General features: G+C 30.5%; 5 protein-coding genes across 7 annotated transcripts; 3 read left to right on the plus strand and 2 right to left on the minus strand.

The window, feature by feature from the left end:
• Nucleotides 1–9,999: 9,999 nt before the first annotated feature.
• LOC146541426 (zinc finger BED domain-containing protein 4-like) lies at nt 10,000–11,247 on the minus strand. Its single transcript, XM_085195224.1, has one exon. It carries the CDS (start codon nt 11,245–11,247, stop codon nt 10,000–10,002), a length of 1,248 nt encoding a protein of 415 aa, XP_085051350.1.
• Nucleotides 11,248–13,749: 2,502 nt separating this feature from the next.
• On the plus strand, nt 13,750–17,742 carry LOC146541427 (uncharacterized). The gene is made up of 6 exons (XM_085185685.1): nt 13,750–13,998; nt 14,157–14,260; nt 14,334–14,536; nt 14,956–15,081; nt 15,879–16,100; nt 16,724–17,742. The coding sequence occupies exons 1-3, from the start codon at nt 13,917–13,919 to the stop codon at nt 14,520–14,522; spliced, it is 375 nt and encodes a 124-aa protein (XP_085041811.1). The 5' UTR covers nt 13,750–13,916; the 3' UTR covers nt 14,523–14,536; nt 14,956–15,081; nt 15,879–16,100; nt 16,724–17,742.
• On the plus strand, nt 14,531–17,742 carry LOC146541428 (uncharacterized). Its single transcript, XM_085185698.1, has 3 exons — nt 14,531–15,081; nt 15,879–16,100; nt 16,724–17,742. Exon 1 carries the CDS (start codon nt 14,575–14,577, stop codon nt 14,881–14,883), a length of 309 nt encoding a protein of 102 aa, XP_085041824.1. The 5' UTR covers nt 14,531–14,574; the 3' UTR covers nt 14,884–15,081; nt 15,879–16,100; nt 16,724–17,742.
• LOC146541429 (ankyrin repeat domain-containing protein 39) lies at nt 14,962–17,742 on the plus strand. Of its 2 annotated transcripts, none has more exons than XM_085185666.1 (3): nt 14,962–15,081; nt 15,879–16,100; nt 16,724–17,742. In XM_085185666.1, exons 1-3 carry the CDS (start codon nt 14,970–14,972, stop codon nt 16,909–16,911), a joined length of 522 nt encoding a protein of 173 aa, XP_085041792.1. In that variant the 5' UTR covers nt 14,962–14,969; the 3' UTR covers nt 16,912–17,742. The 2 variants fall into 2 exon arrangements, with proteins under 2 accessions (XP_085041792.1, XP_085041800.1); XM_085185674.1 differs by having other exon boundaries at nt 15,888–16,100.
• Nucleotides 17,324–24,949, minus strand: LOC146541430 (uncharacterized). 2 transcript variants are annotated; one of them, XM_085185656.1, is made up of 10 exons: nt 24,545–24,945; nt 24,197–24,453; nt 23,958–24,119; nt 23,252–23,409; nt 22,389–22,564; nt 21,785–21,935; nt 21,485–21,609; nt 21,049–21,178; nt 20,322–20,505; nt 17,324–19,758 (listed from the first exon to the last, which is right to left on the minus strand). In XM_085185656.1, the coding sequence occupies exons 3-10, from the start codon at nt 24,089–24,091 to the stop codon at nt 19,380–19,382; spliced, it is 1,437 nt and encodes a 478-aa protein (XP_085041782.1). In that variant the 5' UTR covers nt 24,092–24,119; nt 24,197–24,453; nt 24,545–24,945; the 3' UTR covers nt 17,324–19,379. The 2 variants fall into 2 exon arrangements, with proteins under 2 accessions (XP_085041782.1, XP_085041776.1); XM_085185650.1 differs by having other exon boundaries at nt 23,958–24,453; nt 24,545–24,949.
• Between the last annotated feature and the right edge of the window lie 124 nt (nt 24,950–25,073).

Consider the following 25,073-nt stretch of genomic DNA (forward strand, 5'->3'; position numbering starts at 1 on the left):
TGATAACTTTACGGGAAAACGAAAAGATATTCCGAATATTTATATATCAAATAATTATTATTATTATAACAAAATTATAATGTATAATTATATGTTTCCTACCTAACTGCCTATTCTGCTATATGTTTGATACTGCTTGAAGCTATTCCTTTCACTTACACACCTAAGGGACTAACACTTGATAAATTGCGTTCCTTATAAAATATATGTTTAAAATTTTCCAGAACAAATTGAGTGAAATTTAATAAGAACTTTTAGTAGATATACAATAATATAATCTATATTATTATTATTTAACAGTGAAGTTTAAGTAGTAGCAGTAAGTTTTTAAATATATTTGTTATTTTGTAAAGGAGACCATCTTGAAGCTATAGCTTACGGGAAAACGAACAAACAGCTTAGAGTGCCAAGTGTTACGCTTTATTTCGCTTTAAGTTATCGTTAAATATACAAGTGTATCTTTCGCTACAAACTTGACCGAAGGTCTGTAGATTATTATTTTTTTGAAATAGAAATTTTTACTTTCCAGACGCTTACAATCTAAAGTTATAAAAAATTGTTTAAAATATTATCTGTTACACATTATTATACACAATCTCACGTTATTTCATATGTATATTTAAATCTAAATATTTAAAGTCCAACTACCTAAATCGTAATAACAATTAAATCTATTTTATATGTAATACTGTGGTAATGTTTAATTAAACAGAGACTGGAAATTACTCTGGTTTTATATGTGTGACAGAAAGGTTTTTCGGTAAACTAATATAAAAGATTAAAAGTTACGACAATACTATTTTTTGTCCGCCATGTAATATATCCAAACTAAGTACCAGCACAGGTGCGATTCGTTTTATGTATTAGCCTAAAAATTATGTTTGACTTATGACGGCACTGAATTTGTTGAAAATATGTTTATACTACAATTACTAAAGCATTCCGTTGAAACAGACGGCCGTAAATTATAATGTAGGTGGATTATTTTATATATTAGAGATTAGCGTGTTTAACGAAACTAACACATTAGCAAGCCGGATACGAAAAGTAATTTAATACTTCAACTTCTTCTTCAGCTTCAAATCCCACACACAGAAGAGTAGGCAGAGGGAACCTAATATAAAGACATTCGTCCCCCTGCGCTATAACTGATCATATTTTGACAAATTATATTAATTTCTCATTAACTATAATTGATTCAATATTTACATCAAGACTCTTAAAAACAAAAAATAAAGCGAGGGCTTTAATCTAACTAGACCTCAATCAACATAGAAGGACGTGACTCGTTATTGCTGTGCGGTGTATGTTATAACGTAGGGATGTTTCGGAACTTCCGCTTTGGTTTCAATAGACCGGAACTTCCGATTGAAATATTCAAACGGAAGTTACAGTTGGATATGGCGCGATGGCGGCGGTCAGCGTGAACAAGTAATGTTAGTCTTGTGGGACGAAAAGAACGTTAAAAAATAGAATTAATTTGATTTTTAGGGTTCCGTACCTTCTTAGGAAAAAAGGAACACTTTATTGTCCGTCCGTCTGTCAGTCTGTAAGCTTAAATTTCAGAAAAAGCTCTACGCACCATTTAATAGAACATACTTCAAAACAAAAACTTGTAGATATGTATAGATTTCGATTCCGATTTTGACTCCGACTCCCTATTCGACTTCCGATATACCAAATACAAATACTCCAATGCCGGCTTTGGTTCCATTAAGCCGCTTTATTATTCGTACAGTTAAAGCGGGAAAAGCCATGTGTGTCCGCTGGTCTGTAAAATAAATATGTATATTTTTTTGATGATGATAATCCATACCTATATTATAAATTCGAAAGTAACTCTGTCTATCTGTCTATCTTTTACGCAATCAGGGCCAAACCGCTAATTCTATTGTGATAAAATACACATATAGAGATACTTGAGGGTCTCGGGATGAATGTAGGATCCTTTTTTTTCTCATACTTATAATATTGTCGATATATACTAATATATTAAAATACTTATTAATTTGACATGCAATTTATTCCGCCATGTTAATAACAACCGTCGTCGTCGTTGCTAAGCGACGGCTTGCATAGTTTGTTGTTTTAAGAAAACGTCACCCAAAATGAGCTTGCTTAACGCAAACTGAAAATAATTTCATAAATATATTTAATAAATATTCGTATAGTTCAAGCGGGCGTTTCCGCGATCGGGTCCACTAGTTAATTATATAATTGATCTACACTTATAAGAAAGTTTTCTTTTATTATTAAAATTGTCTTTGACGGCTTATGTCAATTATAAATTAAAGAAAGTTAGTTTTAAGATATAAAAGAACATAGTACTCTTGTTTTAGGTCTAAACGTCCGACATCATAGTCATATTAGTAATTCCACAACTATTACAAAGATTTTTTTAACTGTTCTATAAATTTATTAATACACTAGTAACATTTCATTGCTATACTCTTAATAATAACTTAGGTTTTTAAATGGTATACAAAATCTATTTACATTTTACATATTAAGTACTTGCCGATAACGTATAAATTTTTATTTTTACTCACTAACACATTATCTAAAGATAGCATCACAGTATTTATAGTTTAAACAAATACCTTATTGAATCTCAAACATTTCTTATAAGCCTGTTATAGGTTGCAATTGCGAAAAATTTATGGCATCTGTTCACTGTAATCGTTGGCCTCATTGCACCTAAAAATATACCTACATTTAAACAAACACCAACGTACACAAATTGTAATGCCGTAGCAGTGCCGGTGATTTTCCTATTTCCAGTTAATTAAGAACATAAATATTCTTTCGTTAGAAATTTTGGAGAATTTTCGAATACTTGTACTATAAAAACATGTTTTTACTTATAGTATTTATACTTATAGTATTTATATCGGGGGCTATCAGGGTTGGTGAGCAGTCATTAAAGAGACCTATGTCTAGCAAAGGACGAGAGCATGCTTGTGATGATTAGGAATTAAGAATTGATTTTTTTTAAATTCTAGACAGGAAGCATATTTTTCCACCTGCCCACTCGTGCCTATAATACGTGAGACGTTATTATAAACATACTACCTACCTACTCATCGTTCTATTCTGCAAAAACATTTTACAGTATTAAAATCAGATAAATTAAAAACATTTAAATAAAACTAAAAAGTAATTTATATTTAAAATCAATGAAACACATCAATAGTAGCGTCCCAAATGGAATGCTACAAATGGCAGCATTGAAAACATATGGGACAGGTAATTCTCAAGGGATATTTTTATTAGATTTATTTTATGAATCGCTAAAGATATTTATTTATTAAATTTATTACGTTGTATATGTATTTATTAACATGTATATTTAATTATCTTCGTAAGTAATAACAATAAATAAGGAATATTTGTCCTTACACATCCTCTTTTCGTTGTTTGTCTCCTATTTTTTGTGCAATTAAGTAACTATTTTTCATGAACTTTTATTTTTAATTCGACCAGATTCGGAATTAGTTATTAGATTGGTTTTGTGAATATTAAGAAATATCTTTAGATTGGCCAGAAAGTGGAGAATAAAGTGTCTTACTTGTTTTTTATTTACATTTTATTGTATACAATTATTTAAATAAAGAAACACACAAGGGAGATAGTTGGACAATTGATGCACAAAAGTCAGTCTTATCGCTAATCAGCAATTTCTTCCAGACAACCTTTGGGTTAGCAAATTTATGTGGCAATAAAGAGCGAATAGTATTAATATGCTTATGTAGATATCATTCATCGTACATAAACATAATACACATATCTGAAAAATATATAGCATTATACTATACCAATACATATGATAATGCCATTTAAAATAAGGAATAGTACATGGGTCATAATCAGAAAAGTGGACATTTTCGAATTCGTAACGTAACTGATAAGTAACAACACTGATAATGTTTGTTACGAAACTGATGATATAAGGCATTATACACAACAATGTAAGGATATTATACGAATAAAACTACTGTTGTTTTTATTTAATGAGACACAAATTAAAATTTTAAAGATTCAATCGTTGAATTAACAGATTATAAATGTAAGAAAACATAACAAAGTGACAATATTAACAATATAATAATGCTAGTTCGTAACGTAATAAACTTATATTTCTAGTTAGAGATCACAAAGTTAATGATAAAATTAAATCCACTTTAAAATATATCAAAATTTGAGTCGTTATCACGGGAATTAAGTTTAATTCTTTGTAAGTGTTTATTCCGCATATCTTCATATTTAATAGGATTGGTCTTTTTAAGACGTTCTCTATATCTTTTATGTGTTTCAGTATTTGACATAGGAGCCATGACGCTTACTGAAAATAAAAAAATATTTATCAATAGATATTTAATAATATTTTATGTTTATTGTTTAGATCTTTAACAACGCTAGTACAGAACGTACTTGTTTTTAAATAAAAGCTTCACCCACTTGAACTACATATTTATTAATTCACTATCTCCAGAGAAAAAAATAGTAATTACAAAATCACAACTAATTTCAGGAAGAATAAAAAAATGTTTTTAACTAAATCGGTTAAGCCGTTTCTGAGATAAGCGTGCACAAACACATTAGACAAACAAGCAAACAGACAAAAAACTTAAAAATCATTATTTTTGGTTACTTTACGTTATCAAAAGTCACCAATTATTTTTTTCATATGCCAGCAATTTTTTTTTATATACATATCTTCCGATGGTAACGTAATTATGAACTAGGCTTCATATTTTCTCAGTTTCGTTACGTAACGAAATATAACGCAATTGAGAATAAAGTCTGAGAAATTCTAACCTTTTTAAATATTTGCTCATAAGCCACGTGTTGCATGTGTAAGCACTGAAGTTCTTTTTTGAGATTTTGTAAAAAGAAGCAAATAACATAAACAAGAAAACGAAATTATAGAATACTTACCAAAATAAAAGCCGTTTATAACCCTGAGATGTAATTTTACATATTCCCTCTAAAACATTTGAACCCCTCAACTGCTGCGAGAACACTACTTGTTGTAGCTACGACAGCATTGACTTTTAGAATTATGGTGCCACAATAAAAACTAATATTAAACACCATCCAAAATAATTGCATTCATAATTTAATTGTACGTTACTAGCCCTGAGTAACAAAAAAGACAATATTTTGGGACAAATTTACTTAATTCATATATATTATTTATTAAATAATATATCAATAAAAGTACTTTTGTTTAATATTTTGCCTAAAGTAAAGTAATATAAACATATCTGAAATCAAATAAAACCATAAACATTCGTAACAAATTAATTTTTAAAAAGTAAAGTGGTGAATGGGACACGAAAAATTGTATGGAAGAATTTTGAAAAGTTTTTTGCAACTAACAAAAAATACTATTAATAGCCATAATACATTTAAAATATTACAAAAATCTTTAAGTTAATAAGTAAATTTATCGTAAATGGCCAAATATTTAAATTATCTTTAAAATTGTATTTTTAAAACGCATTCAAAGTAGCGGGACAAGAAAAGACACAAAATGTACACTTTTTCTGATTATGACCCACATATAGATGCCGTCATAAGGTTCACCTTATCCTTTAAATAATAAATATTAACCTTGTTTTTTTTATGTTTAAAGATTTCGACGGCTTAATATCAAATATTAATTATGAACTACTATTAATTCCACAATTTAGTGGCTTGCACAGTTCATAAAATTTACTTGATTGCGTCGGAATTTTTTGAGTTAGATTCTTGGAGCATCTCAATCTGTTAATTTTGAACCTAGTCTGAATGAACTAGCGTGAACTCAAACATATCCCTTAAATAAAGAAAAGCACCTATTTCATATAAATGTTAGGGTCTTAACTTACTTACTTAGGGTCGTAACTTCCATCTGCCTTTCTGTACCATTTGCGGGAGATTTGTGAAACATAAAGTACAACAGAAAATCTAATTTTATGCCATGTAAGTATATTTTGGCATAACAATGTGAATGGTGAATTTCATGAATAACAAATTGATTTCAATTGCAACAAACCACAAATTAAGCTTGGCTACAATAGAACCAATTTTTATTGATAACGAACCTAGGTTAACCTGCATATTAAGTCATAAGCTGTAATTAAAAGTATATTTGTCAAATCCATTTTTAAATACCATACCAATAAAAGTAATAACGAAATTGTTCATTATTTGACTTTTATTCTAAACAAACACGCTTAGTATTTTTAGGGTTTCGTTCATCAAAAGGTAAAAACGTGACTGTCAAAACCATTCATTTCGAAATAGCGTGATGGTATCCAGCTGAAATTAACATCAGATAAAAACTCCCTGAGTCCTCAAAACTTACAGAGGACCCACTTTACTCACACACAAACTTTTTCTGAACCACTCCAAGAAACCATAAACCTTTTGCATTTTATAATTTTTTTAGCTTGATACCTCTCGACCTCGTGATAAATGCTCTCGGCCGACTGACAGACGGACAACAAAGTTACCTACAAGGCTTCCGAGTTTTTCCGGAACCCTAAAAAGTAGTCATAAAAGTACAAAAGTATACCATGGACGCCCAAGAGAGAGCCCTTAAATATTCTGAAAACAAAAAACTAAAATTCCTTTATATTTTGGGTTCAGTTTACAGGTCCCAATGTAAACATAAATTATATTTTACATTGCTGCTTCTAGAGTTGATACATTGTAAAATTTTAACTCTTTTTAATAGATAAACTTAGGCTTACAAAAAATTATACAAACATTTTGAATTTCATATCTATAGTAACGTATAAAAATAAAAAAAAATAAAAAAAATACAGTCGAATTGATAACCTCCTTTTCTTACGAAGTCGGTTAAAAAGTAACGACGGTGTAAGTTTTCAAATATAACATTGTCTTTACGTTCATATTACGTTCAAATATACATAAATATAAAATAAATAAATGAGCTTCACGCTGTATCCGATACACAGTAGGGTAGAAACCCGTGTGAAACCGTGTGTTTAGATACTCCGTTCCCAAATTTGTGCGAATTCTAGAGGCATTGTGTGTTGAGGGGCGAAACTCTACGCCGCGCGTTGCCTCGACGCCAGAACGAATAAGTTGAAATATTTCATTTCCTCGAGTGAGGATCGAATCTTGTGGATTCGATTTCCAGTCGTGTTTACAATCACCGAAATAGTCAGTCAGTACAGTCCTCAAATATACATACAGAGTACAGACACAATAATATAAGAAAACTTTCCAAGAAGCGCGGGTTCAAACCCAGCTACGTTCAAATGTTTACACGTTTCCTACACAAATATTTATGATAAATATTGATGAATATATTTATTTAGTTTCTCCGGCAGTTTCACATAAGGAAGGTACATTATTATTTTTTTAAAAATGCCGAAATGTTAAACATTTTGGAGGTTGTCTTAACATGTCGGATACATAACAAAAAATGTTTTAAGCTATTCAGTTAGTATGCAACTAGAGAATAAAAAATCGTGGTATAGCAGAATTGCCCTAAAGATTGTTTTACGTAAGGGAGGAAGAATATTTATTCTGTGACCTATTTTGTGATGCTTAATATTTAAAGTCACATACACAACGCATATATTTGTTTTAATAATAAATGTATATTATATTACATCAGTTAAGCAGTTTCTGAGGTTAGCATGCATAAACGTACAGACAAAATATTTTCTCCTTTTTACATGTTCAGAGAGTGATGAGTTACAATTTTATTATATTATGTATTATAACTATATAGATTGTGTTTTATTACTTATAGATAGTTGTTGTTGTTGTTGTTCTTTAATTATGGCGATCCGAGCGTGCCAGTTCAGCACTAATACTTATAGATAGTCTGTATAGTGTGACAATCGCCAAGTTCGAATATGACAGCTGTCAGTAGTAACTTTCAATGTAAACATGGGCCGTAACGTCTTTTAAGCATAACCAGTTATCACTAGTTTCGGACACACGCGTAGCTAGTTTCAGAAACTAGTTATTTCTGTAACTAGTTACAAATGCTTCATAAGCAGTTGTAAGTTTAATACGATTACTTTTATAGTTATGATTACGAAAACGTTTTAGGTTAAATTACAATATCTAGGTACTAAAATGTAATTATTTATTAATTTATTTTATATACAATAATTTTTATACATTTTTTATTTACACTTTATTATATATATTTTTTAATATACAGAATTTTATATCGTTTTTCGCTGATCGCTATTTAATAATATTTGATGTATTTAATTACGGAGTAAAATTAAAATTCCAAATTATGTGGAAAAATTGATCAAATTTATTTAACACACAAGATATATACAAAAAAAGAGAGAATAATTTTACACTTACAGAATGGAAAAAGAAATTTAACAAAATTGCAAAAACTGACACGTAATGGAGAAAATAAGGTTTAAAATTGAATGAAACTTGAGGCCAGTCATATCGCAGAGGCACAAAGTGTGACTGTAAAACCGGCTGGTTATGGGTTCGATCCCACTCGAGGATATGAAATATTTATTTAAATTAATATTTCCATTTCTTCGCTCTGGTATCGAGGCAAGACGCAGCGTTGAGTTCTGCCACTCAACACGCAATGCCTCCAGAATTCGGCAGAAAGTGGGGAACGGAGTTTTACACTAGGTTCCATCTGCCTACCCTGCTATGTGTGGGAAACAGCGTGAAGCACAATTTATTTATTTATCAGGAAGCCAACGTTACTACAATAACTACAAAAAGAGGCTCATAAACTTAAACTTATAACATAAATACAGCTATAAATGTATAACTAGTAATGTGTAAAAATGTTAAATATAATATTATAATAAAGCTCGCTTAACACCTTAGATCTAAATGAAATTTTATAAAACAATATAAAGTTAACAATATAAAGTAATATAAAAACAATAATGTAATTAATATATATAATAAGAAAATTAGATATAATAATAAAGTAAAAAAGGGTACGGACCAAGCGTCTGTAGTGTTGAAATAAATAAATAATAAAAAAAACATAAACACAGCTTTAATTATAAAAAAATGAACTAAGTAAATATATTTTAATTTTAATTAAATTTTATTACTGAATATATCTAAATATAAAACAAAAGAATAACAAAATACAAAACCTAAATTTAAGATCTTAAAAAAATATAAAAATTGTAAGCTCAGTTATGAATTCTTTATGACGTACTTACTTATATAAAATATTTTGTCTGTTGAGCTTTATACAAACGTAACGAATCATCAACGTTCTGCGATGTGATATTTTAACATATTATTATGTTTTAATAAGTCATCGTACTTCATGATCTCTGAAAGATAACATTTTTAAAAACTTTTTTTGAATTCGTTCTAATCAGTTTGTATGTGTTTCATAATATGGATTCCATATAGTTGAACAATACTCTAATTGACTCTTAATTAATGAATTAAATAAAATAATATCTTAACTGGAATTCTTAAAAGTCTTAGTAGATCGCATAAAAAATTCCAACGTGCTTAAGATATACAAGTGTGAAGTGAACGTCGCAAGCGATTGTAACCGACTCTTTTAATAAATAATAAACATTAAGAAAGCTACGTCACGCATAGCAAAAAAAAACTCGGAACAGGTTAACAATTCATATGTGCTGCACAATGAAGTTCCGAGTTTGATTCTAATAAATATTTTTATAATTTTACATATTTATTTTAATTATATAGCTTGTAGAGGAAGTCATGGCGCAACGGCACACGGACGTGACTGTAACGCGACGGTTGCGGGTTCGATCCCCATTCGAGGAAATTAAATATTTATTTACATTTATATTTTCATTTCATCGCTCTGGTGTCGAGGCAGAGCATCGTTAACTTCCGCCTTTCAACACACAATGCCTCCAGAATTCGGCGGAAAGTGGTGAATGGAGTGTTTTAACACTAGGTTCCATCTGCCTACCCTGCTGTGTGCGGGCTTTGCGGGTATTTTATTATTCACACTTTTATGTATATATATACTATTTATTAATTGAATCGATTTGGATCTAAATTAGAATTTAAATATGTCAATTGAGTCACTCTATTTGTTTTTAGTCGGGTGCGACGCTCATTTATCATCAGTCCAGCTTTACTAAATATCCGCTCACAAGGAACGGAAGTCGCAACAATATTGCCATATTGTTTTACTAAAACGGCTAGATTTGGGTATAAATGACTATTTGATCCCCACCAAGCCAACGGAGAATTAAACTTCCCGTTGTCGTCAAAGACTGGTAGAAACTCGTCATTAATGTAAGAGTCTACTTCTCTTATGGCACGTGATAATGGAGTGCCAGTTTGTTGCTGTTTGCCTATAAGAGAATCAAGTATTGCCCATGGTGAAAATTTATCTTTGGTGACTGGATCTGCTGTAGGAGCCACCGACGGTTGGTCAGAATAGCTTCGCCTATTAATATTTGCCGCTATCATTTCTTCAACTTTTTTTTTTATTCTAGATGCTTCTTGAGGATCTGAAAAAACATTATTTTTATACCTGGGATCCAGGAACGTACAAATGGAAAACGTTCCACTCCTCTCCACCCCTTCGAAGCGGGTTTCCAATCCGGAATGAAGCACTGAAATTACCGATTTCGTTATGTCTGTGAAATTTTCAATCTTAAGTTGATCACACGATCCCTTAAGGCATCTAGTCATAACGATGATAGAACTAGCAGTGATATAATTTTCACCGCTCATCGCCTTAGTAGCTTCATCAAATGGTTTCAGCACTTTACAAAGTTCCGCGATCACGGTCCACTCTTCATTTGAAATAATTGGCAAGTCTTTTTTTAATACGGCTACTGTGGCACGAATGGAGCTTTCGAGTTCCACAAACCTCTCAATCATATGGTATGTGGAATTCCACCTGGTTGGAACATCTTGAATTAGGCGCTTTGGTATTAGGTCTGGTTTGTCTTGTGTTTGAGTTTTCAAAAGCTTCTCTAAGGCAATGGTACTTGTTTTGAAGTGGCGGACTATACATTTTACTTTATCTAGACTGTTTTGTACAATTTGTAGGCTATCTTGAACTATCAAATTAAGGGTGTGTCCGTAACACCCATAATGCTTCCAGCCCAAGTCTTTTATGGCTTTTTTAATATTTGGAGCATTATCACTTACAACAAAATTCACGTTCTTGGTGACATTCCACTCTTCAGTAGTTTCCAGAAGGGAATTTTGAATATTTGCACTACTGTGTGGACCTGTTAGTACTGCACATTTTAAAAGTACCATTTTCATCTGAAATTTTTTGTCAATATAATGTCCAGTTATGGCAAGGTATGCATCATTAACTCTAGATGTCCAGAGGTCTGTCGTTAAACATACATTTTCTATGTCTGAGATTTCTTTTTTTATTATTTCTGTTGTCTTATTATACAAATTAGGTATTAAAATATTAGATATCGTTTTTCTTGATGGCAATTGATAGCCGGGTATCCATCGAGCGAACTTTTTAAATGCCCGTTCTTCAACCAAAGAAAATGGGTGATAACTATCAATAAATAACTCTATTAAATCATTATCTATTTTTCTTTTTGTATCTAGCAAAATTTTTTTCGTCGTGCCATACCTTTCAATCCGCTGTTGAGATGAACGGTGGGACGTGGATAACAAGGTAGAGGAACCAGGTAGTGACGATGAAGTACAAGGCTGTACAGATTGGTCTGCTGCAATATTTACTGTATGTGGTACCTGGTTTAATTGAATAGGAGCACGTAAATTTAATTGAGTCGTAGAGACTTGCTCATAAGCGCTTAAGTGTTTTCGTTTCAAATGTATTTTTAAATTAGCCGTCGAGCTTTTATAACTGTAAATTTCTCCACAAATATTACACTTGGCTTTTTTTTCTAAAACGTCATTTTTTGTAAAAAATTCCCATAAAACACTTAAATTTGCGCGCGACATTTTTCTTTTAAAACTTAAAAATAGTTATAAAAAAAATAAACGTAATCTAAATCTTCTTATTATTAAATTGTTTTTCATTAAGTTCACTAAGTTTATAAAAAAAAATCATTTACACTTTATATACTTTATAAAAGACGTAATAATAACTACACCAAAACACTTTGTTCACAATTCAAGTCAACGACTTTCGTTAATCGCCACTTGGCACTTATTAACTGCCTAAATTTCTAAAACTAAAATTTAAAAATACGGCAAAGGGATATTTACACTTCATAGGGATGTAGTTAATAAAGTAAAATCATTAGGGATTTATTTATTACATTTTTTTTTAAAATTTCACTCTGTATCCCTCACATATCAGGGTGGGTAGAGGGAACCTAGGAATGCAGAACTTGAAAAATATCAAATATTTAATTTCCTCGAGTGGGAATCGAACCCATAACCAATCGCGTTTACAATTGTACGCTTGTGCCTTGACGTGCATTTTTTTTATTTCACACATTTAAATATTCAATAGACATAGTTTACATTACACTTCATTATTTTTCAAGTTACTTTATTAAAATTCTGTTTAATGATTAAACGCTATACGTGGTACGACTAAATTTTGCAAGTGTAAATATGTTTATCCACAAATTTCTCGGAAACTAAAGTCATATCAAGGTGATCGTTTTTTATTTAAAAAGTTGGTTAAGTAGTTTCTGATATATACAATATTTGTGGAATATTTCTGGAAGGTTTTATATAATAAATTTTTATTCACTTATTTTACTTTTTCAGTTATTAGATCTTTAAAAAGGGATAATTGTTTAATTTAAATTACTTACTAATAAAAAATAACGCTTAATACGTTTAAGGCTCTTTTTTAACTTTCAAAAATTTTATTTATGGTTTGTTTAATTCCGTAAAATTTAACGTGAGCATTTACAATTTTGGTCCCATGGGCGTGTAATAAAAATATGTTTTTGTTTTAATTATCGATATAAAAATAATATCGATCAAATTGCATACAAGTTCAACTATTGCCGCCTCTTTTTTCTTGCAGAATGTACTGAAATAGAGCGAGATGCAACTATACTAGTGTTGGTGTAACTGTTAAAAATAATATAGTTTCTTTTCGAATTTTTAAAAAAATTATGCATAATTTAGTTTAATTTTATACAATTTAACTTGTGCGATTACATTTTAAATCGCTTTTTCGTTTCATTTCGTGTGTGATAATAAAACATGTTTTTATTTTAATTATCAATATAAAATAATATTCGATCAAATTGCATAAACGCATACATATTAAACTACTGCTATCTCTTTTTTTCTTGCGGAACGTACCAAAATAGAGCGAGATGGAACTAAGTAAGTGTCAATATAGCTATTAAAAATAATATGGTTTTTCTTGAAATTTTCATAAATATTATTTATAGTTTAACTTCTGCATTTAAATTTTAGAATCGCTTTTTCGTTTCATTGCGTGTATAATACAAAAAAGTACAATGTTTTGGTTCCAGTAATCGATATAAAAAAATATGCGATCAAATTCGCCTATTTTCGTCTCTTTTTTTCTCGCGGCACGTACTATAATAGAGCGAGATACAAGTGTGCTAGTGTCGATGTAACTTGATTAGGGCTTACTGCTTACTCTCATGAAACTACGTATGTGAAATAATGGTTATGTGTACAGACACATGACCACAACATAACATGTGCGTAGTTTCGAATAACCGCGTAGCTCCGACTCACGACATAACTAGTTTCGATGACAGCCCGAAACTAGTTATGCCGTGATTTGGCTTGTAAGCAGTTTCTGAAACTAGTGACGCTACGTAACGCCCATGTCTATTTCAATGTTAACGAAGTGTAGCTAGTGTGACGTGATGCAAACAAAAGTATAACTAGATATACACTTAAAATATTAAGCTGTAAGTAGTACGTAGGTAAATTAAATACCTATACTAATACTGTTTTAACTTAACGAATAAGCATATCTATATCTGTAATCAATGCCCTACATTTTGATCAGAGGTAATTTAGCATCGTACGGGCACAAAAATCCTTGGCGTGTTTTGGTGTCCGGCTTGAAAGGTAGATTATGACCACTTTAATGCATTTATCCTAAATTGAAAATTGTGCACATTTAGAAAGTCCACCTATTACTTTAGTAATATTGTTACCTCTATATGACAATAGATTCTATTGTTTAACTGTATGTATGACTACAACTATTATTACGTTTACTGTAGCTGGTGACATTGAGCAACTAAAAAGATTTGCTTGTGGAGGGTATTGTGATGATTCAACAATTGTTTATCTGCAACATCCTTGCGTAATTCTCAGTGCATTAGAGGCAAGTGTTAAAAAATTTCTTATAAAACTTTTTTCTTCAAACATGCATAAAAATCCAAATAAAATGTATACAGGTCCTGGGTTACAAAGTGGTGGCTTCCAGTTCAACAGCAGTCAAACAGGATTATAATGAATATATGTGGACTATGAGAAAAGAATTTTCTGAACCTGAGCCATCAATAATTGTTGAGCAAGATAATATTACAAACTTCAGTAAAGAGGCTATGCACTACCATCATTCTAATAAAGACGAAGAAGTGTAGCTGTATTACAAATTGTAAATATTAATAAAAATATTCATCAACACTTTTTACTATGGAAAAGGGTAGCCAAAATGTTTCAGCTAATAACTTAGCCTCCATTACAATACCTGAAGATGGATTTGTTTATATTGCTATAAAAGGTTCTTTACATGCAAATGACTGTTCAGTGTTTGGTCTAGGCCAAGAAGAGATAAAAGCCATTGTTAAAAAGTTCCCTGGTTCTGGTTCTAATGTTGTGAATGGAGTCACTATTAAAACAAATGTTCTGCAAGCTATAAATGCTTTGAGCCAGCTTGGGTATAAAGTTATATCTACTACTGGGGAAGCTGAGATTACTTGGACATTACAAAGAGATATCTAAACATATTTTAAATAAAAAAGGCAAATATCATTCATTAAGTAAAATTATTTATTTTTGATATTTTGTTTATAGTCTATAAAGTAATAATGGAACACCAAAACCACTGTTGTGATAATGCTAACTGTGTAACTAGTCCTAATGAGTCAGTACGCCAGACTCTTTCAGAAATGGATTGGGAGAGAGGCATTTGGAATGCAGGTATTTTATTTTATATACTTTATTGTAAAATTATTTTATTGTATATTTATGAGTTCAAATACAGGACATTGTGATTCAGAGGCACAAGAGTGTGACTGTAATGAGGTGGTTGTGGTTTCCATCACCATTTGGGGTAATGAATTAATATTTTGTCACCCTAGCACCAAGGCAAAAGCCCGGTGTTGAGTTCTGCCACTCAACATGCAACGCCTCGAAAAATGCAGAAGACAGTGGGGATGGTATCTCAACAATAGGTTCCCTCTGCCTATCCTGCTGTATGCAGAAAATACAGTACAGATTTGATTATATAAATGTTGATCAACATAATGAGTCTTCATTCATATTCTAAAAACTGCCTGTCCAATTTGTACTCCCTTTAACTTCTTACCCTGAATTATACTTCACATAAGATGCTAGGCAATAAACCAAATTTTGTCACTAAATAAAAATATCAATTGCTTAAATATAAGGCTGTATAAGTTGCCCTTAGAATAGTAATGGATTAAAAGACAAAAGTTTATATTTATTTAATCATCACTTGTAGTATGTTCTATTACAAGACAGCACTTTATGGTTAGTCCTATTTGCCTTTAATATATATTTATATATATAAAATATGGTTTCCATGGCCTTGTGTATAAAAAATAGACATGACTAAATAAATCTGTATTTGTATATTTCATTATTCCAAAATAATGGTTTTCCAAATACCAATTCCATTAATTAGTTCAGATAATTGCCACTACTGTAGATTTATAAATTAAAAGAGACATGAAAGTAAATAAATTTAAAAATAGCTTTCTCAGGAGATTTGGATCGCATAAATCAATTGATTGATAAAACAAAGAATTCAAGAGACCTGGTGAATAGTCTGGACAATGCTGGATACACTGCACTACATTATGCCGCTCGTAATGGGCACATCAACATTTGCAATATACTTCTGAGTTATGGCGCATATATCGATAGTCAAACAAGAAGTGGTAAAGCCACACCTTTATACAAAGCAACAGTGGCAGGTAACTGTACTTTTCTTTAACATTTTATTGCTTCTATTGAATGTTTTCAAGCTGTAAAAATACAGAAATGGTTTGATAAACTTCCCCTCATGCAAAGATATATTTTTTTATTTCGGAATCAGTAATCCTTTAGATAATAGTAATACATATATGATAATAAAATATCTTATCACACATTTCTTACAGTTATAGATATTTCGAAAATTTATCAGCATATTTATGTGCTCAGATATATTTTATTCAAAATATGTTAAAACCATAATTAATACCCAAATTTTATTTTATGTTAAAATTTTGATCAAATGAAGTAATGAAGCATAGCATTGTAAGCAATTGCACTTAATATGTAGCTGAATACAACATTTGTGGTGGTGGTTTCAAATATTAATTTGAAGCCACAAATGTTGTTTTTAAAAACAATTTTTAAAGATAAGGATGATTACAGAATATAATAACCAATTAACCTGTTCTGGTAAGACAGTGTGGCATTGAGTTCTACTACTTACCACCCAATTCAGGTAGAAAGAGAAGAATGAAGTGTAATTCACAAATACAAGATTCTATCTGTCTACCCTGCTATATAAGAGATAATAAAATCTAATATAATTATATTATTGTACTAGGCAAAGAAGATGTCGTAAAATTGTTAATACAACATGGAGCTAAGATTGATTTGCAAGATGCAGATGGTAAAACGCCACTCCATAAAGCTGCAGAAAACAAAAAACATTCAATCATTAAAATTTTACTTGAAGCTTGTCCTACATTAAACAATATAAGAGATAATAAAGGTCACCTTGCAATTGTCTAGTATATATTAATTTTGTTTTTTGTATTGGCTACTATATTTTTGTGTTTTTTTACACTTTCTAATGATATAAAAATGTACGTATATATAACGGCAAAAATCAGATTTAGCAGCTTAACACTAAGCTAATGTTATATTTTTACATATGTTCACTTTTGTATTAAACGTTTATTTATAGCACTGTTATATAAGTCTTTGAAAATGTATTATATGTTACATTAGTATGAAATTATCAAAAAAATAAATAAATGCATATATAATAAAGATGATTTTGGAATACTCTTTATAAGCAAAAAAATATTTGTTTAATGTCTGTTTAATATATTTATTTATAAAAGTAATAAATTAATATACATAACATTGTAATAACTAAACTTATTATTATTATTAAATTTCAAATGAAACAATAGTAATGTATGTTTGGATTTTTTTATTATATATTTAGGCATTCAAACAACCCTGTATTTATATGAAATATTTTCTCTAAGACATGTTTATTAGGAAAGGTTTTTTTTCTAATAAATATGTAGTATGATAAAGAATATATTATTTATTGTATAAGCTACCTTATAAGATCCTTGTCTAAACTATTAATAATTAAACTTACTTGATATTTTTATTCTAGTTCTAGATAAATTAGTCACAATATCTAAGATGTAGAAGATTGTTCAATTACATAAATACTTATTTATACTAATCTAAATGTTTTGTCTTTTAGAGCATACAGTTTATAACACGAAGAGTTAGTCTTCATGAACGAAAATGTTTATATTTTTCACTAATGTACACCTTTATTATAAACATAATCTTTAATTAAAAATATTAAACGTTGTATATCATGTATCATTTTAACCTATTCTTTCTATTAGGTGTTTATCAATAAAACAAGATTTTAAATAAAGAAAATTCATTACATACATTGCAAAATAATTGATTATTTATTAATTAATCATTGCTTTAGAATGACATTTAGAAACAATTAGTTTGTCTAAAGTTTATTACTATGACCACTTTCTATTGGGGTGATATTTACATTTGGGTGGATAACTAAATGTCTTTTATTTAAATATCTGTTAAAAAAAAATACAAAAAAAATATTTTTACTAGTTCTGCGGGAGTGTGGGAGGGATACAATGTGAAGCTGATTTTAATATAGTGTATACTTAAGTAATTTTGGAATGTTAATATTTAACGAATTTGATTTGGTTTTATTTATATAGTTATATAATTTAATAATCGTTGTTCATTGATAAAAATAGCTATGCGAGGTTAAACATAAAAAAATATTATGTAGACTAGATGACCTTGGTTTTTACGTCCTAAGAAGTATTAATTATTACAGTCTTGCTATTTTTCTTTATACATAAAAACAATCTAAAAAATGATTATATAGCTAGGTATATTAGTTTGTAAAATATACCTACTACGGTTTGAACTAAAACATGATCCAATTTAGAGTTCTAATTTTCTAATGCCTAGATTTCTATTTTTTAATGAACGTCTAAAATAATTACAAATATCACGTGATTACTTTTTACTATTTTAAATAGGATTTCATAAATACGTAGGTAATACACATAATAATGTTATGCTTGAAGTCACAACTAACAAAAATATAAATAATAATATCAACTTACAATATAGACTAGAATAACGTAAAAATGCAATTGAAAATAATTTTTGCATGGTGGCGCAGCGGCACAAGCGTGCGACTGTAAATGCTACAAATGTGGGTTCGATCTCACTCGGACGAATGAAATATTTAATATTTCTTTAGCAACGAAACAAAGCGCGGCCTTGAATTCCGCCACTCAAAACGTAACGCCTTCAGAATACGGCGGTAATTGGGGAACAGAAATGTCTTAATAGGGAATAGAGTGTTTTTAAACTAAGTTCCCTCTATATACTCTATCCCGTGCGAGATAGAACGTGAAGCTAAAAAACCTAAAAAGAAAGAATTTTACAAAAAAATCAGAGTCAAATTATCGTTTTCTTATTTTGTCATACAACGGTCTACAAAATACAAAATTAATGGCAACAATGAATAAAACCCTGTGTCAATCAATCTAATATATACGTAACTATAGTATCATCTAATTTATAGTTTTAATAATTGGACTAGAACAAAAAAACATGAAACTTTTAAGACTAGGTTAATCTAATTATAAAGAACATTAATTAGGGCTGCCGTCCGTCTTGTATTCGTCCTTGTTTAGAGGGCGTCCAAAAAGAGTTTTTAAAATTGTCCATGTGAAGCTGGGACACTTCTTTTTATCTTAAAGGACGCCCGAATTATTATGGTAGGATATAGTAGAGAAAAATCCATAAATTTATAAGTGATTACTATTTGTTGTAGTTTAGTTCTGTCATCAAGTATATGTGTTTAGTTAAGTTCATTAAGAACAGCATTTTACATAGTTTTTAGTCAGAAAATAAAAATGTACGCTATTACTATATATACTACTAAAATATTATTCATTGCTTATACATACATCCGTATAGCCCTCATCTTCTAGCATGAGGAATCTTTTTAAACTTTTTGGTAGCGGCAGTGCATTGATGTAGCAAAACAAAGGTTTGTTATTGCAAATACTCCTAATACGTATTCTACATATGTCCAGCAAAGTTTGGGGCTGTTTACATACATCTTGTATCCAGAGAAAAGTACTGCATTTCGACGTTGGATTAGAATCAGGTAAAGGTCTATGGTGGCCTGCTTTTAATAATAAATTAGCTAAATGCGTTGATCGCCGTCTACTTGCTATAGATAGATTATCTAAGCCACACGAGTGTAACTCGCAAGCGTTCACGTCAGCCCCATGTCGGAGAAGGAGCACCGCAGCATGATCTCTGAAATTATTAACAGAAAACAAATCATTTAGATTTAATCTATACATATAAATAAAAATGCAGTCTGTCTGTAATTTCAAGAATATATTTATTGACATTATACTAAAAGACAAAAAAATAAATGAAATTTTTGTCTGTCTGTGTGCCTTTCTGTTTGTCCGGGCTAATCTTCGGAACAGTTTAATGCAATATATAGGTCGTATTTTTTGTCCCTACCGGCTCTCTAGATAAATATGATATAACTCAATATTTTACTATTAAATTCGTCTTTTCCGAGCAAAATCAAATAAAATCCCGAAAGATTTAAATTTAGTATGTGAATAGCAGTATACATGACAATTTTTTTTTAAATATTGGTATACTTCAAGCAGTCGCGGTCATGCGGGGTCACTAGTAGTTAATAAGTGAGATAGGACAGGCCTTCGTTGTGCAGTATTGCGCGTTTTGGTCACAGAAGAGGAAGAAGGATTTACATTCCATCAAGATGTCACCTGTTTTTATGGCGATTACAATATTTTACAAACACCCTCCAAAATTAAAGAATTTTCTAAATGAAAACTTACTTTTGTAGTAACAGAGCTCTATTCAGGGCTGTATCACCAGTCAATGCGGTAGAATTCATATCTATTTTATATTTTAAGAAGCATACGAGCAACTCCTCAAATTCTTTCGGACAGTCTATACTTTCTACAGCTATATGAAGAGCACTTGCGCCGGTTATATTGTTACAAGAATTTATATTCCCACCTGAAACAGTTTAATATACTTATCTGAAAATCTTGGGCCATAAGTAACAGTCTCGTATCTATGATCTTAGCATCTCAATTTAGATCAAATTGAGGACAACCATAGTTTGAGGACAACCAAACTAAATATTCATATTCATATGTTGATGTAAAATCCCATGGTAAGGTTGAAAATCCTGGCACTGTTTCCCCTCTCCCCTCGTAGAGGGCAGATAGAAGGCAATCGTAGCAGTGACTTGTAGGTGTTTGTCAGACGGGAACTTGTTTAAATCGTTGTCCTAGCAATTCGGAATAAACGTATACCTACGTGTTTCATTGTTTTTTTTTTTTCAATATTACCTACTACTTGTAACTATTTAATTCATTCGATAAAAATAAACGGATTTGAGGTGAGTGAGGTGATAAAGAATCAAGTTTATGGCTCAAATTGTGTTTATAATAATTAATGACTACACAAATGACTCACAAAAACAGCATGATTTTAGTTTTAGTTATGTTTTATAGTAACAGATTACAGTATTTGAAAAAAGTTCCATACTCTAACCTTTTTGAAGAAGTATTTGTGCGATGGTGGGTTGCGACAAGCGTGCCGCCAACAGTAACGGAGTGTCACCGTTATCATTGTGCAAATTGATACCACCTCCCATATTTGCAAGCATCCTTACAATTTCCTCCTTAAAATAAAATAAATAGTCTTAATTTATATTTGAGACCGTTGTGACGCAGTGACAAGTACAATTGTGTACACTGTAAACACGACGATTGTGGATTCGATTTTCCCCTAATAGGTTTGTTTTTTCATTCGCGCTTTGCCTCGACACCAGAGCGAAAATATAAAAATATAAATTTACAGCACACTTTGTGCCCCTGTCCATTCCATTTTCTATTATCCGCCGAATTTTTGAGCGCACAAACTGACGCGTTTATCTGCGCCCCGGCCTCAATTTATATACATACATATGGATAAAGTGATTACTAACCTGCCTCTGAATTATTGCATTATGTAAAAGTTTATGAGAATGTGTTATTCTTGCTCCTGACAGCAAAAGTATTTCAACAACTTTAGTATACCTCTGCCAAACAGCTTCACACAAAGGTGTGTATCCTGGAAATATCGTATGAATGAATCGTGATCGTGAAAATGTATGAATCGTGAGAAAAATCGATTACCTATATCTAGCCAAAATAACGGTATAATTTTTCACTTTTAAGAACATTTATTATGTGGATTTCAAAATCTTTTACTGCTTTTAAAATGTGGTGCTTAAAAAATAACTTACCATGAATTTCTTCTCCATTAACATTTGCACCAACTGATATGAGGTAACTAACAACATCTACGTGTCCCCTACCAGCAGCCAGATACAATGCTGTTCTTTCACTTGTGTCCCTTGCCTCTAAATAGGCTCCATTATTCACCAAAATTTTAACCTTTAACAATATTACCCGAAAATGAAAAGATATAAATATTATACATACAAGAGAGCTCTCTATTCCAAATTTTTTTTTCTAAAAGGATTTAGAAAATAAATAAAAAAGAGTATAATAAGAAGCCGTCATAGTCGTCGTGGCACAGCGGTGCAGCGTCTGATGATAAGCCGTTCGATTCTCACTCAATGGAAGAGTTAATTTTCAACTACCACATAACATGCAATGTCCTGTGTATGTATATTCTTCTGTTACTAATTAACACAATGTACAATAAAGTATGTATAATGTATATTTTTAGGATAGGCTGAGACAGCCTAATATATGAAGACACTCCATTCTAGTTGAATGATCAAACCCAGCACAACCTTTTTATTTATATGCAAATGCAGTATCATTGTACTCCAATGGCCTCAATTGTAATACATACTTAATTAAAATTATAAATTAACTTACTAGTTCTAAAAATCCTCTAGATGCAGCAAAATGCAAAGGAGTCATCTTTTCATGTGTTTTATAGTTTACATGACTTCCTGCTGATATGAGTTGTCTGACAATCTCTGCATGATTTTTCATAACAGCGATATGTAAAGATGTCAACCCATCACCTGCTGCAATGTCCACTTTACAGCCTGAAATAGTATTTTTGTATATGTAATAAATATAATTTTTTAACTTCATGTTTTATCTTGCATTTAGCAGAATAAAGGGGTAATTTAGCAAGGTTGGGATATAGGATAGAAAAACTTGTATTACACATAGATTTACAGTCCTTCTTCCATTTTTCGCCCAATTTTAAAGATTTTTTTCTTCAAACTTAACTTTCTTTTGTGCAAGGGAATAAAATAATTCATTCCTTGGACCCTCAACTGCTTAAGTTTGATCACATATTGAATTTTCAGTTTTATTCAAACTTAATGTAAGATCTATAATGGGACTTTTTCACTTGAGCTAACTTCATATTCAATTTTCAAATATATTAAACGCAGCTTCAGACTTTATCATGCATAAATAAAGGGAACCTAGTTTTAAGATACCATTCTCTACTTTTTGCAAAATTTCAACACATTGTGTATTGAGTGAATTAAAATCATGCTTTGTCTACCAGAGTGTGTGAATGAAAATAATGTAAACCAGAATCATGGCAGTTACAGTCATGTGCTACTGCAACACTACAGCTTCAAAATTAATTATAATAAACTACTTGCGCTGTTAATTGATGAGTTTTATAAAAATACAACTATTTGAAGCTGTCTGCACTAGGTTCCCTCTGAGTACCCTGCTATATACGGGATACAATGTTACACTTAAAAAATTACCTGTATCAATAATCAATTTGACAATTTGCGTGTGACCTTGTTCAACTGCATAGTGAAGTGCGGTTCTCATAAAAGCATCTTGTTGATCAATTCCATTTGTCACTACAGAGGCAGAAGCTATTGCAGCACCTGTGCATTCTAATATGGCAGCATACCATCTAAAATACCATATAAAATTCGAGATAATGATTACCCTAAATCTACCCTTTATTGTTGATTCTGTATAACGTCACTGAAACATATTTTACTATTTGAAAGCATATTTTATGATGGAACAGTATCTTACACTAGGTTCCCTCTGCCTGCCCTGCTGGGATGTGTGATGCTGATTTAATTTTTCTTCTGACTTAAAAACAACTCTTAACTTAATCTTTTTGTTATCTCTGCCTACTTTGATTTAGAGAAAAAAAGACATTCATAAAATTCAAAAACACAGTTAAGGCCAGATGAGAAATAAGAAAATAGCAAAACAAAAGAATGAACATCAGTGCAGTCCTTACAAATATTGGCATCTTTTTAACTTAATTACAATGTAATGTTATTGTTATTATTATGGAATATAGATGTAATGCTACGTGAAACATAACATTTTATGGAAAACAAACTAAATTACCCAACAATAAGTTATTTCAATACTTTAGGAGATTAGTCTTTGAAATCAGTGATATTATACAGAGTTTACTGTATTTTTATATTATTTACATACTTATACATAGATGACCAAGTTTCATCTTCACTTGTAGTGGGGGCAACATTAGCTGTCTCCTCATCCCACTCTAATTCACCTTGGGGCGAAGAAACTTGAGAAGATGGACTCACTGGAGATTTTAAGCTGCACATTTTACTTTCATCACTACTTGAACCCTCACTGTGTATAAAAACAAAATAACCTTGATTTTTTTCACATTTTTGGTTATCTTGCAGAACTGAAGTACTTTCACTTACTGGATTACATTTTAATGCCCTGTCATGTGGGTTTTTGCATTTAATAACTGTATCATCATGTTGTGAGGAGCTTCTAAGTTTTCTCTTATGTGTTTTAACATGTCGTTTTTTTGAATAAGATTGGGTAAAGTTTCTGTTCTGTGGATAATTAGATTTACAAGCATCAATTAATTGATGTATAATACTTATATTGCCTAGATATGCTGCTTCTCCCAAACATGTTTTGCCATGGCTAGTTATTTTATTAGGATTAGCACCTGAAATCAATTTTGATACAAAATTATTTTCAGTAATATGTAATTTAGAAATAAATATTGTCTTCAGAATAAAGAAAAATATTTTGATTACCCTGTTGAATTAAACTCAAAATAGATTCGTGATTTTCTAAGACTATACATTCATATAGTCTATCTTCGAGTAATTTATCCATAATGTCTATTACTATAGATACATGTTAAAAATGTTATTACTTATTATTGTTGTTAATGTTATATTTTATCATTTTACGATGATAAGTATAGTGCAAACATACTATATACTTAATAACAAAAAAGAAATAACTCAAAAATAGTCAATATATTATAAGTTATTATTTGACATTAACGTATATCTTATATATGTTTATTTTATTTCAATATATATTAAATATAGTTTTCATATTTTTTTGAATAATTCAAATATGTTTATTTTGTTTGACAAATAGAAATATTATATAAAATTTGACAGCTCACAGATGTCAACAAGTCCAGAAACCTGCTACACTTGCACCTTACGGTACCGTACATCATGTAATACCGTATGTTGTATCTCTACATTAAATTTTTCAAACATATTACAGAAATGCCAAGAAGCAGTTTTTAAATTAATATCAATGTAA

Source organism: Heliconius melpomene, chromosome 1 (genome assembly GCF_056956725.1).
Source record: "Heliconius melpomene rosina isolate 202511_hmr_F chromosome 1, ASM5695672v1, whole genome shotgun sequence".
NCBI lineage: Eukaryota > Metazoa > Arthropoda > Insecta > Lepidoptera > Nymphalidae > Heliconius > Heliconius melpomene.

Coding starts and splice junctions, on each gene's coding strand:
- LOC146541426 (XM_085195224.1), bottom strand. CDS start 11,247: ATGGTACTTTTAAAATGTGCAGTACTAACAGGTCCACACAGTAGTGCA.
- LOC146541427 (XM_085185685.1), top strand. CDS start 13,917: ATGCCCTACATTTTGATCAGAGGTAATTTAGCATCGTACGGGCACAAA. Junction 13,999..14,156: donor TTTGGTGTCCGGCTTGAAAG/GTAGATTATGAC, acceptor CGTTTACTGTAG/CTGGTGACATTGAGCAACTA. Junction 14,261..14,333: donor TAATTCTCAGTGCATTAGAG/GCAAGTGTTAAA, acceptor AAATGTATACAG/GTCCTGGGTTACAAAGTGGT.
- LOC146541428 (XM_085185698.1), top strand. CDS start 14,575: ATGGAAAAGGGTAGCCAAAATGTTTCAGCTAATAACTTAGCCTCCATT.
- LOC146541429 (XM_085185666.1), top strand. CDS start 14,970: ATGGAACACCAAAACCACTGTTGTGATAATGCTAACTGTGTAACTAGT. Junction 15,082..15,878: donor GAGAGGCATTTGGAATGCAG/GTATTTTATTTT, acceptor ATTTAAAAATAG/CTTTCTCAGGAGATTTGGAT. Junction 16,101..16,723: donor ATACAAAGCAACAGTGGCAG/GTAACTGTACTT, acceptor TTATTGTACTAG/GCAAAGAAGATGTCGTAAAA.
- LOC146541430 (XM_085185650.1), bottom strand. CDS start 24,626: ATGGATAAATTACTCGAAGATAGACTATATGAATGTATAGTCTTAGAA. Junction 22,565..23,251: donor CAAATTGATTATTGATACAG/GTAATTTTTTAA, acceptor ATACTATTTCAG/GCTGTAAAGTGGACATTGCA. Junction 21,179..21,484: donor ATGCAATAATTCAGAGGCAG/GTTAGTAATCAC, acceptor TTTTATTTTAAG/GAGGAAATTGTAAGGATGCT.